Source organism: Mesocricetus auratus, unplaced genomic scaffold, assembly GCF_017639785.1.
Source record: "Mesocricetus auratus isolate SY011 unplaced genomic scaffold, BCM_Maur_2.0 Super-Scaffold_100020, whole genome shotgun sequence".
Lineage (NCBI taxonomy): Eukaryota > Metazoa > Chordata > Mammalia > Rodentia > Cricetidae > Mesocricetus > Mesocricetus auratus.
The window spans coordinates 26,736,058-26,749,821 of NW_024429201.1; the positions used below are offsets into that span (position 1 = coordinate 26,736,058).

A 13,764-nucleotide genomic window follows, 5' to 3' on the forward strand; every position below is an offset into this window, starting at 1 on the left:
ACCAATTCTTCCCCTGCTGATTGCAATCGTAAACCCCACCTCTTGTATTGCGGGGAGGATGTAACAAGAAAATGTGTGATACATCCTATACACCCAACAAGTAGTGCCTGTTACTAATTGCAAGTGTTATCATGCCATTTGGAAAAGGTTTGATGAAGAGAGGAACATGCATCTTACCACCCTGGCAGTGCAAGAGGATCTGATGCTAAATTCCAGGAACCTCAATACTGCATTGTCAGTAAAAAGCTAAGATCAGGTTTCCTCTCTGTCATGCTTGCCTGAAGAAATGGGCATAGGTGAGGTTACTGAGAGCAGGGCCCAAAAAGTTTAACTTTCTCTGTCGTGAGTGTGGCTTCTGACCGTTTTCAGTCTGTATCCCAGAGAGACTCCCACAGAGCCGGTGGTCTCCGTGAGAGTCAAGACAGACCTTGTTCTCAGAGTTGCTGTACTGATTCTGGTTTGGTAGAAGGTCGGTTTCACTGGCTAATGAAATACTTTGAATGGCATCCTGGAAGACTGATGGCATCAATTCAAACCACTTCGATCTCTTCCTTAAGAAGACACACACTTTCATGCTAAATCTTTCAGAATGCCTTTTGTATTTTTCTCGTAGTCATGTTAAAATTGCGGGTAGCGGCTGACACTAAATGGATTCTTAGTTGTAAAACACTGAAATTCTGGCCAGGCGTTGGTGGCGCACGCCTTTAATCCCAGCACTTGGGGGGGTGCAGAGGCAGGCAGATCTCTGTGAGTTCGAGACCAGCCTGGACTACCAAGCGAGTTCCAGGACAGCCTCCAAAGCCACAGAGAAACCCTGTCTCAAAAAACAAAACAAAAACAAAAACAAAAAAAAACCCCACTGAAATTCTGTACTATCGAGATGCCAGCTGTCTGACGCAGGATAGTGCGTGAGGTAGAACTAGCCACAGAACACGTGCGGGTACCCTCGTAGGTGTGTGAGCGCTGTGCTGTGTGGAGCTGTGGTAGAACAGCACTCCGGCGACTGACTGTGTAATTCTCTCTTAAGTTACGCGGACATTTTGATCGAGAGGGAAGTGCTAGTGCAGAAGTACATTCATCTGGTTCAGATTGTGGAGACAGAAAAAATTGCCGCTAACCAGCTCCGACATCAGCTTGAAGATCAAGATACCGAAATTGAGAGGCTTAAATCAGAGGTATTTCCCAGTTGAAGATTCTGTCATACTGTTTCCTGTTTTCTATTACTTCCTCGTGATTATCTGTCGAATATCCAGGAGAAAAATTTAATCTCATGTTCAGTTCTTCTGCTACCAACAGATATATGGCGGGGCTGCTGATCCAGACATGAACCCATTGTCTGCTTCAGGGTTAGGTAAATGTGTTGCTAGAGTATACACCTGACAAGCATGTTATCCTTTGCTGTTATTTGTGCCCCTGATGTCCTTCGTTAGATAAGAAGCACAATATATATGTATTTAATAGTTATCATATAGACTCTTAGAGTACCAACTGTGAGTCTGCCATGTAATAACTTAAAGTTCAAAATGATAACCAAGGAAGAACCAGATAGGAATTCCCAAATACTTTACTTCTAGATTTCCCTGACTGCAAAATTCTGAAAGGCACATTTAGGATAAACGAGAGGACACTGATTGACCATGAGACGTTTCTGCCTCACCCTTGGCCTCTATTCCTTCAACATGCACTTCTGGTGAGCCTCAGGGTGGCGTTACTGTTACGGGATGGAGCAGGCAGTCTTTGAGTCTATCGCTGTGGTGCCAGCCATGGTGCTGTGCCTGGCTTCTCCTTCTGCCCCAGGTCTCTATCTATGTGGAGACCTTTCCAGGCTGTCTTGTAGAAGCTCACAGAAAGTGAGAAGCAACTGAAGAATGGAGGAGGGATGGAGAGACTAGCTTGTCCCCTCTGTTCTAACCAGAGGTACGCCAGTGCCTCTTACACTAAAGGATATGGGTGTGGCATATGGTGTGTGGCACGTGGGGAATGCACAGACAGAAGTCGGGGGTCCTTGTTGGCAGGATCCTTAGCTTTGACAACTTCCTTGCCATTTTTGCTGTGCAAACATTTCCTTTCCGTTCTCTTACACGTCCCCGAGGCTCCCTGTGACAATGTCACCTCCTGCTCCCAGGTACACTGAGAGTATGCTGCTCAGCATATCTGGCTGGAGCATGGAGATGAGAACTCCTCGATGGTGAGCTGCCAAGTGTGCTCACTCTATCATTAGACTCATCAGCCTCGTTTGTACAACCCAATGGCTGATACAGTGAAAACAGCAGCAGAAAACGCAACAAACCTGCATTTTAAAGGGCTATATCAGGCACGGTAATTTAAAACAAAATTATTATGTTCTTTCTCTGCTCTGGTACACCAGAGCAAACGCCTGCTTACTGAGTGGAGCAGGAAAGGGTCTCTGCAGCAAGCGATGCTCCCGGCGTTTACGTGTGCGTGTTTATCTGTCTTCCTTATGTTTGCGTTAGTTAGAATACAAATTGCAGTGAAAAGCTGGCAGTGTTGTTTTGTTTTGTAGTCTTTTATAGCTGCTTACAGGAATTATTTCCTTCTCCGTCATCTTCCCATTTTCTAGGAGAAAACAGAAGTGGAGTGTATTTGATTTTGGGGACAAAATCCAAAGACAGGTCACCAGTGGTGGGGGAGCAATTCTGATCTTCTGACCTTTTTCGTTTTGGCTTCTCAATAATTATGTTTAAATTCTTAGGCTTGTGTGAGCCACAACTGAGGCCAAGCTAGAGAACTATACTACTGTGAAGGCAAGAGGCTACCTGACCTTAAGTCCCCCATACAGGTCACACGGGCCAGTTTATTACTGTCCTCTTTGTTTTTTTGAAATAGCCCTTTTCCACTGGCATCAGCTGACCCCAGGACTCTGAGGTTGCCATGGTAGATACGCTTTTCCAAAGGAGATGCATAAGGAATGTGGGATATGCATTTCAAGGACTACAGACTGAAAGTTTCTGGATATCTTCGTGGGTAGACTTCCTAGAGCACAGCTGTATACCACTGTTTTCCGAATCCTGGACTGGGCCTGTTTTGTGTTACAGATTGTTGCTCTTAATAAAACTAAGGAACGCATGCGCCCTTACCACAGTCATCAGGAGGATGAGGACCCAGACATCAAGAAGATTAAAAAGGTAACAACAGGTGGGAGGCTTCTGGGAGCATGGCGAGCAGTTGACTGCTCTGTGGTGGCGACTTTGTTATTGTGTCCCTGAGCTGGGAACAACCTTGGTGTTTCTGCTAATGGCTACCAGGCTGTCCCTTCCTTGGGATCCACACTGGCCTGGAAAATTTCAGCCTGAGATTTCTTTCCAGTTCCAGAACTTCCCTTTTGGGAAGAATGCTGCAAACACACATTTAGACAGCAGTGGACTCTATGGGGCTAATGCAGTGCTGTTGAACCTCCCGATTTTGTCACATTCTTACTTGGGAAGAAATTATATTTCTATATTAAAGAACAAAAACTCTAACCATATGTTGCTCAGAATTTGGAACAGATTCTTTGGGCTGAGTTGAACATTTTCAACTTTTAAGAAATAAAAAAGTAAAAATAAAGCTATTATTTTCCTAGCATTATAATCTTTTATTTGAACCTGTTTTATGGTACTGTGTTCTAAGATTAATGCCACTGCTCTTCTTTCAATAGTCTGCAGACGCATGTAAACAAGGATATTAACAATATCCAATTTTCAGCCAAATTGGACTGTTAGTAAATAAACGAAGCAGCTATTGTTCATCTGCCAAAGTGAATAGAAAAATTTAACATTAATTGTTGAGTTTTCCAAACCTACTTCTATTAAATAAGAGAACAGTAAAATGAAAAATATACAGTTTTGAACCTTTGTAATTCTCCAAAGAAGCAATTTTAAACCGATTTTTTAACTTGTTAATAGATTTCCAAATTAACTTTGCTTTTTTTTTATGTCCCCAAATCAAATAAACATCTATGGAAAGACTGTTTACAAATGAACCACTTATCTTCTCAAATCTTGGCAAAATGTAGCCTTTCAGCTTCAAGAGATGACAACTCAAAATTGCTTAAAATTCATGAAAAATGTTCCTTAGAATTCTCAAAATAGTATACATAGAATGTCTTCATGCAATTCTATTGAAATGTGCTTAATTTTTATTGTTTGAGTGTAGCAATCTTAACAGTCATATGGAAACTGATGCTGTGGTGTCAAAATCAGAAGGCATATGGCAATATCTTAAATGTCATAAAATTAAGTGCACGATAATTTATATCACATGGGTGAAAGATATTAAAAAGGGATGTTGAATAGGTAATAGTCATGTTAAGGGGATCAGGTAGGGAATGAACACTTTTCACACATGTGTGAACCTGAAATATGGCCCCTGCTGAGTCTGTTGTTTCTAAAATGCCACATCTAATTACTTATCTGCCAATTTTTATATTTAGATGGGATTTTTTATTTTAGGGTCCATTCTGAGGAAGCAGGATTGGAGTTCAAGGTGGCCCTGCCGGTTAGTGGCAGAGCCTTTGAGGGAACGATTGTGATACACAGCTGTTTTCTCAGGGTTTCAATTACCTGGGCATTTAAGAGATATTCAAGCAAGTGTTTGTCAACCAGTTACACCACATAGACTAGTGCACGTTTCCAGGTTGGCCACCTTCCTATTGTGCCAAGTGTCCATCTTAAGGGCTGTACGATGTCCCTACCAAAGAGATTTTATAGTAAGTTATTCTTTTAAAAGTTATTCGTCATTGCAAAGACTTCCATGTGTCTGCCCCACACAGCTGGCCAGAGGTTAAGGAAAGACTTGTAAAAAGACGCTGGCCCTGCCTGCAACTTTCCCAGCTACGTAGCTTATCTGAAACCTCGGATTGCTCATCTGGAGGAGTGAGCCAATTTCAACACTTGTTTTTCAGGCTTAAATAAGCAAAGCAACACAAAATGCAGCACCAATTAAAAAAATCAAATCAGCTGGTTTAAGATGGTCAAAGCACTTGAATAGAGCACAATTTAGATGTTTCATCAATGATCAGTAAGCTCACGAAAATATCACCAATCACTGGAGAAGGTGCAAATCAAAACCGCAATGAGACAGAACCTCACATCCATTAGGATAGCTCCTGTAAACAAAAGTTGAAGAAAATGACACATTTTGGCAAGGATATGGAGAAATTGGGACAACTGTATGATGTGGGTTGTAAAATGGTTCATAGACCTCGATGAAATTCAATACCACATTTTCCAGTAATTCCATTCCTAGGTATATTTCAAAAGAAATGAGAACAAGATCTGGGTCTCCAGGAGATATTGGCGTAGCCATGTTCATAGCAATACAACTTAGAAATTTGTGAACCTCAGGAAAACTGTTTAAAAACAATTTCCCCCCTGCTATTTGGTGAGAGCTCGCCCTGGGTTTATAGTACTGAAGAAAGCGTCAATGTGCCATTCAAAGGGTGGTGTCTGTACGTGTACCGTCCTATCTCCCAGACTCCTTCCCTGCCTCGTTCTGTAGGTTCAGAGCTTCATGCGAGGATGGCTGTGTCGGAGGAAGTGGAAGACCATCGTGCAGGACTACATTTGTTCTCCCCATGCTGAAAGCATGAGGAAGAGGAACCAGATTGTGTTCGCCATGGTGGAAGCCGAGTCAGAGTATGTGCACCAGCTCTACGTCCTGGTCAATGGCTTCCTCCGGCCCCTGAGGATGGCAGCCAGCTCCAAGAAGCCCCCCATTAGCCATGATGATGTCAGCAGCATTTTTCTCAACAGGTTTGCCCTTGCATAAATGAATAGTCTGGGAACAAGTCACTAGCACCTCTTGCAAACATCCCTATTTTAGTCTTAAAAGACGAGGTCTCGCAGAATTCAGCTTTGTGGTTCTCGTGCTGAGAGTGAGGATGCCATCCTTGAATGGTATTGTTAGTCTGCATTTGCATTTCTCTTGAATCTTGACATCTCATTTTCTCGGTTTGCATCTCTGTTTGACATTTGCCTTCTTGTTACTGTGTGGGGGTATGTATGTGTGGAAGATACTCTCTCTTACAAGCTGAAGCATGCTTGATGGGTCTTTGTGTGTAATTTACACAGAAGTGTTTTGGGAAGCATACAAACTAAGATGGCTCAAGAATCCTTGTTGAATTTATTTCTGCCATAAGTATTTGCAATGCCCTTTTTGCCAAAGATCAACTAGTGGACAGAGCAGAAACCCCCTGCCTTCATGACATTTACATTTTGCTGTGAGAACAGAAATGGACAGTGAATAAATAGGTCATATATTATCCAGTGGTCAATGCTGTGGAGAAAAATAAGACAAACGAAGAAGTGGAGAGAAGAAGGCTTGGGTGTTTTACTTAAATTCTAATTATTTATTTATTTTTGAGTAGATAATATACTGATATGATTCAAAAGTCAAAACAGTGACAGGGGACACTTTGAAGTTGCTCTCTCACACTGTCTTCCTCAGGCAGGCTGTTAGCATTTTGGAAACATGTCTAAGCGTGTGTGGATGACGGTATGGATAAGCCTGTGAACTGGTCTCTCTGATAGTGGCCATCCAAGCGTGCAGCCCTGATGACTTGCTTCCATAGGACTACTTGATCTAGATCACGAAAGACCAGGAGAACACTGTTTACATTCAAATGTGAATGTTAGGCCCCTTGATTGGAGGCTAAGACCATAAGCTCTTCATACCCAGCAATTGTTAGCATACCTAGTCCTAGATGGATAATTGAAGAGGGACGTTTTAAATGGGCAGCCACAATACAGGCTGTTTGTTGTCATGGTTGTTGTTCATCTAGATTCCCTTGTCTTTGAAATGAAGTCCAGGCAGGTCAATTATCTTGAATTTCAGCAGAATTTATACTTAAGAAAATGTAATTTTCCCCCGTTATGTATAACATTTGTTTCACCTGTTTTCTAACTCTGGTATTAAAATACAAAGGGGAATACATCAGTCAGTTAGGTTTTGATAGGAAAGAGCAGTCCCTCCCTTTCTAGAGGAAATCATTTGCTTAGAATTTGTTGGGGGAGCTGGGGGGGGGGCAGTAAAGCTATCCTTAGAATGTTGACTTTAAGAGCGTAGGACCATAAATGTGAAACCAAAGCACATTGGGAGTTTCCTGTCTCCTGACTTCAGGATTCATCTTGGTTTCCTTTGGGTTTCTGAGACTAAAACAGAAATTACTATATGGAGGCAAGTACATAGTCCATGGTATTGTGGAGAACATAGTTTGGAGGCCCTATGAGACTGGTGTATCATGTATGTAGGCAGTAAGACTTTAACCATTTGTTGGGCTTCTCACAGAACAGATACTTTATAGTTACTTAATGCTATTGGTTTTCATTTTTTTATAGTGAAACAATCATGTTTCTTCATGAAATATTCCATCAAGGACTAAAGGCAAGGCTGGCAAATTGGCCTACTTTGATTTTAGGTAAGTCATTTTTTAAGGATCTAGATTCCTGTTGAATAGTGAGTGTTAGAGTATGGTATGTGTTATTTGGCCTTGATCATCTAAACTTTGCTATTAACATATGAGTTTCCTTAGACAGTGGGTCTCTGTCTTGTTGTACTGGGCCATGTCTCAGTAGTTACCTGTTGATGCTTTTCCTTGGTCTATCATAAGTCCTGTGGAACCAGAGTCACATTATGCTGCAGGGCAAATTCTACCCAATCTGTCCTCCAGGCAGGGCAACTAGGGCTGAGCTGTGTGGGGCAGGGAGGTATTTTCTGTGGTGATTCGCCAAGCACCAAGGGAAATAGCTGTGTTTCCTTCTCTTTTCCAGCTGATTTGTTTGATATTTTGCTGCCCATGCTGAACATTTATCAAGAATTTGTGCGTAATCACCAGTACAGCCTCCAAGTACTTGCCAACTGTAAACAAAACAGAGATTTCGACAAGCTCTTGAAACAGTATGAAGCCAACCCTACCTGTGAGGGGAGGATGCTGGAGACATTCTTGACCTACCCAATGTTTCAGGTAAGCCACTTGGGACAGAGCTTCGAAGTTCCTGATCTAGCTCAGTGCTACCAACTATATGCCATCAATTATCTGTCTAGTGTATATGAGAAAATGGATATTCTGGTATTTTTTTCTAGTGCTGGGGATTGAACCCAGGGCGTTGAGCATGCTAGGCAAGAACTCTACCAATGAGCTATATCTCCAGCCCAGAAAGCAAGCATTTTTGAGGCAAATAATTGAGGGATGATTTTTTTTAGCAGCAATTTCTCTTTATAGAATGATTCCACACAGACCTCTTTCATGGAGTCTCCACCTCCAGCATGTTTAAAAATATTATTAGGCTCACAGAAATAGGATTCTGTGCAGATGCACTAGTTTATGCTGGTTGCATAAAAGTTCTCCAGGGACCAGGGTGGCTGCTGGGAAGTCTCTGTTTTCAGCTCTTCCTTCTGCTGCAGCAGGATTACTGTTGAATTTCTCTTGGCTGGAACTTTGGAGAACAAAACAAGGTTGTGAAGACATCAGAGTTAGAAGGCACTGGCTAGACCTCAGTGTTGTGGGGACCTGGTCATGTGGCTCGTCTTAAGGAAGGCTATACCCTAATGCTCATTCTTGGGGAGACACACAGGGTGAAGCACACATGTGCCCTTTCCCGCCTTTGGGCCTTTTCCTTGAAGTACCCTATCTTAAGGAGGTCCCACAGAGCCCCAAACTGGCATGGAGTCTCCTGTCCCTTTGGAAAATGTGGATTCTGTTCTTTTGGAAAGGCATCGAGTGTTCCTGTTGTGGAATTTATGGGGCTTCTGGTGAGGCCTCCAAATTGTCATGTGGTAAAACAATTCCTCTGGTCATGTGTGTTATGGTTATTGTGGAGCACTCTGTCCTCTGAGCAGGCAGCATTGACCCCGGATAACCATTTTGGAGACTCAGTAGGGAAAATTTCTGTGGTCCATTATTGTTTGTCTTAAGGCTTGTCAGTGCTGCTTGGAACCTTGGAAGTGGTCATGGTAGTTCAATAAGAGTCTTAAAAACCAGAAGGCTGCGTTTGAAAACACTTGCAACTTCATAATGATACATATATATCTACACACACACACTATATATATATATATATATATTTCATGTAACTATTTTGCTTGAACTCTTTGCCTCTCTGAGGAAATATTTCCCAAGAAAAATGACAAGCTCTTATTTCACTCTATTCATAGACACATATATGGAATTTCATATTTTAGTGACAATGAAGTGTTTCACGAATACATTGCTCTTCTGTGATGCTATTTGTTTGACCTCTAGGTTAGGACTCAGCACCCCAAACCACGTCTGTCAGCAGCCCCAGGTCAGGTGAACACAAAGGGAGAATTGTTCACGGTGCATGAAGCCCCTCATGCTCGATGTTACTTCCGCCTGCCTTTTAACTTCCTGAGGTGTGGTGTTCTCAGGGTTTTAATTTGGGGTAACTTTGCCTGCACTGTGGGCAGCCCCCCCCACAATGCAGTTGAATGCTGAGCTTTGGAGGGGCCTTCCTCTACCCTTCTCTTCCTTCCCCCTGCAGAATTTAATCCCAGCAGTCACGACTAAGCATTTTGATTCACTTGGAGGCATCCCCTATCTTGTCAGAGATGAGCACGGAGCTGGGCGTTTTGATGACACCTGATGTCTTGCTAAGACTTTCCTCTCATTGAAAGTGCCACAGTGCTCTGATAGGGGCAACTGAGTACTGCTTATCTCCAAGTGCTCAGATCTCAGACAGTGATCCCAGGTGGGTGTCGCTGGTTTGTTTGGATAGTTTTGGTTGGGTACCCATGCCATATTGTAAGGAGTCTAGGTCTACCTAGAACCTCCTCCTCAGCCCCAAACTGTAGTAGCTCTAAACCCTAAAACTGAGTTGAAGGGTCAGATAGTGATGGTCTTTGACTTCTTCCATAGTGAGTTAACGTGAAGATTTCAAGGCCCATTTGTCTAGAAGAATCTTCAAACCAGCCAGAATTACCCCAATTTTCAAGGGATGGACAGTTGAAAATGATTTTGAGTAATGCAAGAAGAGAAAGCATTAGAAATTGCTGCCCATGGGCCTCGTTTTTCCTGCGGTCTGTCCTTTGACTTCTTCACTTGGGGTCTCCCCAAGGAGAAACCATCTGAGACAACCAAAGGGAAGCACTCTTTCTAAACACTTGAAGTTTTTTCTTACTGGGCTCATCCAGTCCTTGTCCTCCTTCTCTTCATGGTCCCTCACTAAATGGTGAAGTCATCATGAGGGTGTTTGCACCCTCACAGGATCTGGAATGCAACTTCTTTCCTTGCATACATTGAACTGTGGTGGTCCCTCCAAGTCTTGACCTTGCTCCCTGGTAGTGCTAGGCATACACCACCCACCCACCCTACCCTGCAACAGTGGAAGATATGACCCTCCTTTGCACTGCCAGAGGACCTGTGGCCCAGACATGAGCTCAAATACAGAAGCAATGATTGGTGCTCAGCCAGAGGGAGGGGAGAGATTAGAATCAGAAGCTTTTACTCTGTTGCTTGTGCGTGATGGAAAAGATAAAGTGATAGAGTGATATCCTCTCTTTTTGTAATGCAATTTAACCCAAGGCTTCACACATACTAGGCAAGCTCCTGATCTCCATACCCCCAGCTTTCTTGGGGCTTTTGTTAAGTCAGTTGCTGCCTTGAACTATGAAAACAGGGAGGAATTATAGAATTGGGATGATTCAGTCAGAACTAGTACATGCTATTGTTACCAAGCAATTTGTTATAGAAATAGCAGTCATTACATTTTTTATTTAGCAAATGCAGGGACTTGGTTGGTACTATTCAAGCAGTCCCTGGGTGCTCATCTGTTTATTTAAGTGTGCATGTGTTGACAGTCCATAGGTAAGTCAGTCATGACATCTGTTGCCTCCAAGAGCGATGCTGTGAGATGTGCTCCAAGCAGGAGTCACTTGCTGCTCTAGCTAGTTATTAACCAAACCAGGAGAGCAAGCAAATTAAAGTCTATAACGTGACAAGTATTTGTTCCATTCTTAAAAGCAGAAATGTGATTCATTTTGATAGCTGCTGTGGTTGCTCGATGTTCTTGGGAAACTCTTTACAGTGAGCTCTTGAGTCCACAGACAAGCTCTTTGCAGACACTCATTTCTCAGCAGAGCCCCCTTTGCCTGCTCTCAACTGGAGCTAGCATGTATTTGTTCCTGTACCAGAGAGTGGAAAGGGCCAGTTACTGAATTCAGCTCCATCCTCTTGAACCTTAGCCAGAGAACTCGTTAAAATAGATTTAACTAATGGAGGAGGACCATGAAGCCATCTACTAAACATAGTTTTGTGGGGTTTCAGTGCATAGTAAGTAGTGAGGCCCTCCCACTCCAGACTCGTTAGGAAAAATTGAGTATATTAGCTGTTGATTGCTTGACTTTCTGTGGAAGTACTAACTTTTAGCACAGTCTTAGCTATTGTGGGATTGCGCCAACAAAAGGGTTACTTGTAAGCATCTACATTCCATGAGACTTTTCCAGTGACATGGTAAAGGATGTTCTGTTGAGGAGTTTACTGGAAGAGGCAGAAATCTTCCTTCATCTGTCCTTCAGTGAGACATCCTCTCATTTCCCACCCTTCTCTGGCCACGGGATCTGCCTGTGTTTCCTAAGACCTGATTCTCCCGTTGGGCTGCAGTAGTGCTCATGCTAACACTGCTGTCTATGTGAATACATGAAGTAGGCACTCATGAGCCAACAGCAATACCCCATGATGGTCACACAAGTGACCAGCAAAGACACATCCACAGAGAGGCCCACCAGCAACTAAGGACAGAGGGCACAAGCCACACACAGAGCCAGAGGAAGCTGCTTTCTGTCCTAATGCCTGCCTTAGGTAAGTTACTGGACCTCTCTGAAGTTTATCTTCTTACTTGCCTAGTGAAGAATTAATCCTTATGGTGCTGGAGGAGTGGATGTGTCCACAAAGCTCAGAGTTCTCCTGGGCCCGCAGAAAGCGGTGCGTTGGAGTGGTTGCTCACATGTTTTCTGAAGTGTAGCTCCCTGATTTCTAAGAGGGTGTGGAGGAAAGTATGCTGCGTCTGTAACTTGAGTTAAGCCTCGTCTTTGGTTTACTGAAAGTCTCATACCGAATTCAGAAACTGTAACAGAAGCACAAATACATAACTTAGTTAAACAACACTTGCACTGCTGGAGAGCGAAATGAGATGAAATAGGATCAGAACGTCTATGCAGGTGAACATATCCTTCTGGATTTCAGTTGTTGCAGAGCGCATTGTCAGGCTGTCAGTTTTTAAAAAGCATGAAAACAGCAGACCTTTAGAAATAGACTCAAGTGGACTGATTGCAGCAATATCTGCTTCCCCATGACCAGTCTGCAAAAACCCTGATTCCAACATCCATGATTATATACAAACTTAAACAATGGCTCCTTTATACCAGGTTTCTTCATTTATGACCAACTTTTCTTGCATTTTTTGGCATTGACTTTCTTAATGTATGAGGTTTAAAGATCAATTCACTCTATATGTGTTCTTTTGAAAAGCGTAAAACCTTCACAATCAAAAGGATAGCAATGAGTTTCTCTGAGAATGATGCCCTGTACATAGTTTTGTCCCCCAGGTGGATCTCTTGTTCACACTCATCTGTGTATGTATTTAGATCCCTAGGTATATCATCACACTGCATGAACTCCTGGCTCACACCCCCCACGAACACGTGGAGAGGAAAAGTTTGGAGTTTGCTAAGTCAAAGCTGGAGGAACTGTCCAGGTACGCAGGGAACTTGTGGGAAGGACAGAGTGGGAAAGAAACAGCATCTTAGCCTCCTGTATAAACCCAGCATGTGGGTTTCAAGGGAGAGGAAGCAAATGGTAGATACAACTTCTTAGATTCGTCTTCAAGTGAAAGAGATGGTGTAGAATTATCATTCACATTCATTTTAGTCAAGAAAAGATGCCTTTGAAAAGTTCTCATAACATATGAATTTATACAGTTGAGTTCTGATATATTTTGGTTAAGTTTGCAAATGTTCACTTCTTTTTTTAAATGGGAATAGAAAATAACTTTCTGTTACATTTTTTTGTATTCAGATTTTTCATGAAGCTGTAGAATGGGCAGGTTGTCACCAATACTATTTAGATTAAATGTGACAAGTATAGTAGCAGTCTCTAACTTAGTGTCTTCAAGGGGTGACACTTCAGTGTTAACAAAGGGAGCCCTCTGTAAAATGCTGGGTCTCTTTGCTGTTGCATTCAAAGCAAGCATTGCCACTCTCACTGATGGCTGGTCCCCTAGCCATTTTCCATCTGCTCACATAGTATGACCTTGCTTTAGGCTGACTGACTGAAACCTGAGGGACAGCCTTCTTTTTTTAATTTTTATTTTTAAAGGTTTCTTCACATGTCAATTCTCTCCCTTCCCCTACCCTCCTCCCATGCCCTCCCACCAACCCCCCAATACCCTCCATGGGGGTGTCCATAGTCTGTCATTTCATCCAGGACAGGGCCTAGACCCTCCCCCAAGAGTCCAGGATGAGCGTGCATCTCTCATTGTTGGATGGGTGCCCAAAGTCTATTTGTATGCCAGGGATAAATACTGATCTACTGCCCAAGGCCCCATAGATTGCCCAGGCCTCCTCACCGACACCCACATTCAGGGGGTCTTGATCAGTCCCATGCTGGATTCCCAGCCATCAGTCTGGGATTCAAGAGCTAACCCTTGTCAGGTCAGCTGTTTCTGGGGGTTAAACCAGCCCAGTCTTAACCCCTTTACTCATCAGTCCTCCCTCTCTGTCACTGGGTTCCTTGAGTTCAGCTCAGTGTTT

At 43.0% G+C, this 13,764-nt stretch overlaps 1 protein-coding gene across 5 annotated transcripts in view; it reads left to right on the top strand.

Annotated features, from left to right (window-relative positions):
- The window catches only part of Rasgrf2 (Ras protein specific guanine nucleotide releasing factor 2), a 207,761-nt gene that overhangs the window by 71,367 nt on the left and 122,630 nt on the right, over positions 1-13,764 (top strand). For all 5 annotated transcript variants that reach the window (XR_005869851.1, XM_040728917.1, XM_040728916.1 and 2 more), the window contains exons 3-8: positions 1,028-1,175; positions 3,057-3,146; positions 5,500-5,753; positions 7,338-7,417; positions 7,770-7,963; positions 12,601-12,710. Coding sequence is in view for 4 of the 5 variants with exons in the window: in XM_040728917.1 (XP_040584851.1) it covers positions 1,028-1,175; positions 3,057-3,146; positions 5,500-5,753; positions 7,338-7,417; positions 7,770-7,963; positions 12,601-12,710 (876 nt within the window). In the remaining variant the exon portion in view is untranslated. The remainder of the gene's footprint in view (positions 1-1,027; positions 1,176-3,056; positions 3,147-5,499; positions 5,754-7,337; positions 7,418-7,769; positions 7,964-12,600; positions 12,711-13,764) is intronic.